The sequence below is a fragment of the Lottia gigantea genome, assembly GCF_000327385.1.
Source record: "Lottia gigantea unplaced genomic scaffold LOTGIsca_60, whole genome shotgun sequence".
Taxonomy (NCBI): domain Eukaryota; kingdom Metazoa; phylum Mollusca; class Gastropoda; family Lottiidae; genus Lottia; species Lottia gigantea.
The window spans coordinates 910437-912366 of record NW_008710050.1 but is presented as its reverse complement, the minus strand read 5'-3'; the positions used below and the strand labels follow the sequence as shown (position 1 = coordinate 912366).

General features: G+C 30.1%; 1 protein-coding gene across 1 annotated transcript in view; it reads right to left on the bottom strand.

Moving 5' to 3' along the window:
- LOTGIDRAFT_235167 (hypothetical protein) overlaps positions 1-712 on the bottom strand; it is a gene marked incomplete at both ends in the record, with an annotated part of 11927 nt that extends 11215 nt beyond the window's left edge. The window contains one exon of the mRNA XM_009064122.1: positions 616-712. Within this exon, the coding sequence (XP_009062370.1) occupies positions 616-712 (97 nt within the window). The remainder of the gene's footprint in view (positions 1-615) is intronic.
- Between the last annotated feature and the right edge of the window lie 1218 nt (positions 713-1930).

Below are 1930 nucleotides of genomic sequence, written 5' to 3'. Positions count from 1 at the left end.
ATATGTTTTAAACGGAATGAGCAGGGGCTAACTATACAGTTCGGGGCCTTTAGCCGCCCAAGGGTTTTTAGGACCCCTGTCAATGCCTTGGAACCTGTGGCTCTGGCAGTTTCACGTATACTTAGCGTTTTATGACATCACTATCACAATGGTCTGTCTCGAAACACGAACGTTAGCATCTCCGCATTGTTATATCGTTCAGTTTACAATTACATTTTAAATGTCCGTTCACGTTAGCAAAAGACAATGATAATGATCTTGGCTTACGGTGAGAATAAATGTGGCACTATGTTTTAAACTGGAAACAGTCTAATCAAAATTGAACAAAACTTTCGTGCCTTGTTTTAATAGCTTTTATATTTAATTTAGCCACTTTAGTTAGGGTCTAACGACAGCCCTCTTCCGTTCGTCAAATTTACCTTTTGACCTAACCTAATAAAATGCCAGCGCTGGAAAAGGTAGAAAATTTATTGCAAAGGAGTTAGGTCAAAAGGTTAATTTGACGAACGTTCCAGGGGGCTGTGGTTAAACTCTGACTGCAGTGGCTTTATTAAAGATGAAAACTAATAAAAAAAAAACGGAACGAAAGATTGAAAACACCTAAACCTGACTTACCTAAATCGTCTGCTACGATGAACAAGATATTTGGTCTCTTTGCAGAACATGACTGGGCGAGTAAACAAAACAACAAACCAAACCTCAAAATCACCATTTTGCTTATGGTTAGCATTTAATTATCAAGAATAAGATTGATAGATAAAATTCATACTTTGTCTTCGTTTGTTTATCTTTGTAATCATATCTTATTGGTTATAGTTTTTTTTACTGTTAATACGTGTCTTGACTATAATCTTCAATCATCAGCATAGTTAGTTTGTGTAAATGAGTTTTTATCATTGCATTGCATTGGACACAGTACCGTATAACTGCGAAAATAGTGCGCAATTCTTCTAATTGAGTTTTGATTTGCATTCGATACGGTATTGTATAATTTCGAGTATAGTGCGCAACTCTCACAATCTAGTAATTTATATATACCACATAGTTGCGAATATATTGAGCACAAATTCTTACTATCCAGAAATCTATATATACCGTATGAAATAATCTGGACAAATGTCTTTCAGAATTTTGTATGCCAGTATCACAGTGTTGTATTCAATTCGCTGATAGATTTTGAGCCATTTTAAATGTGAAAACAACCGATCTTGCATCATTTTTCGAGTCTAGGATACTTCTTGTAGCACGTTTTTGAAGTTTTAGAATACCATTAAGTTTACTAAGGAAGGTATTACCCCATATACAATATTACAATAATCTATAACAGATAATATATAACAGATAATATATAACAGATAATATATAACAGATAATATATAACAGATAATATATAACAGATAATATATAACAAATAATCTATAACAGATAATATATAACAGATAATATATAACAGATAATATATAACAGATAATATATAACAGATAATATATAACAGATAATATATGACAGATAATATATAACAAATAATATATAACAAATAATCTATAACAGATAATATATAACAGATAATATATAACAGATAATATATAACAGATAATATATAACAGATAATATATAACAGATAATATATAACAGATAATATAATATATAACAGATAATATATAACAGATAATATATAACAGATAATATATAACAGATAATATATAACTATTATAAAATAAAATTCTACTAAGGAGGTAAATTTTTGAAGCTAAGTTTCCATGTAATTTTTTAAGGTGTTGTTCCCAGTCTAAGTGATCATCAACCGTATCGCCAAGAAAGATTGTCTTAGAGACAATTTCAATTGATTGTGAATTCACTTTAATGACATTTTGTTTTTAACAGCCCGATTTCAAACCAACATAGATTCAGTTTAGTTGAATTTAAAACC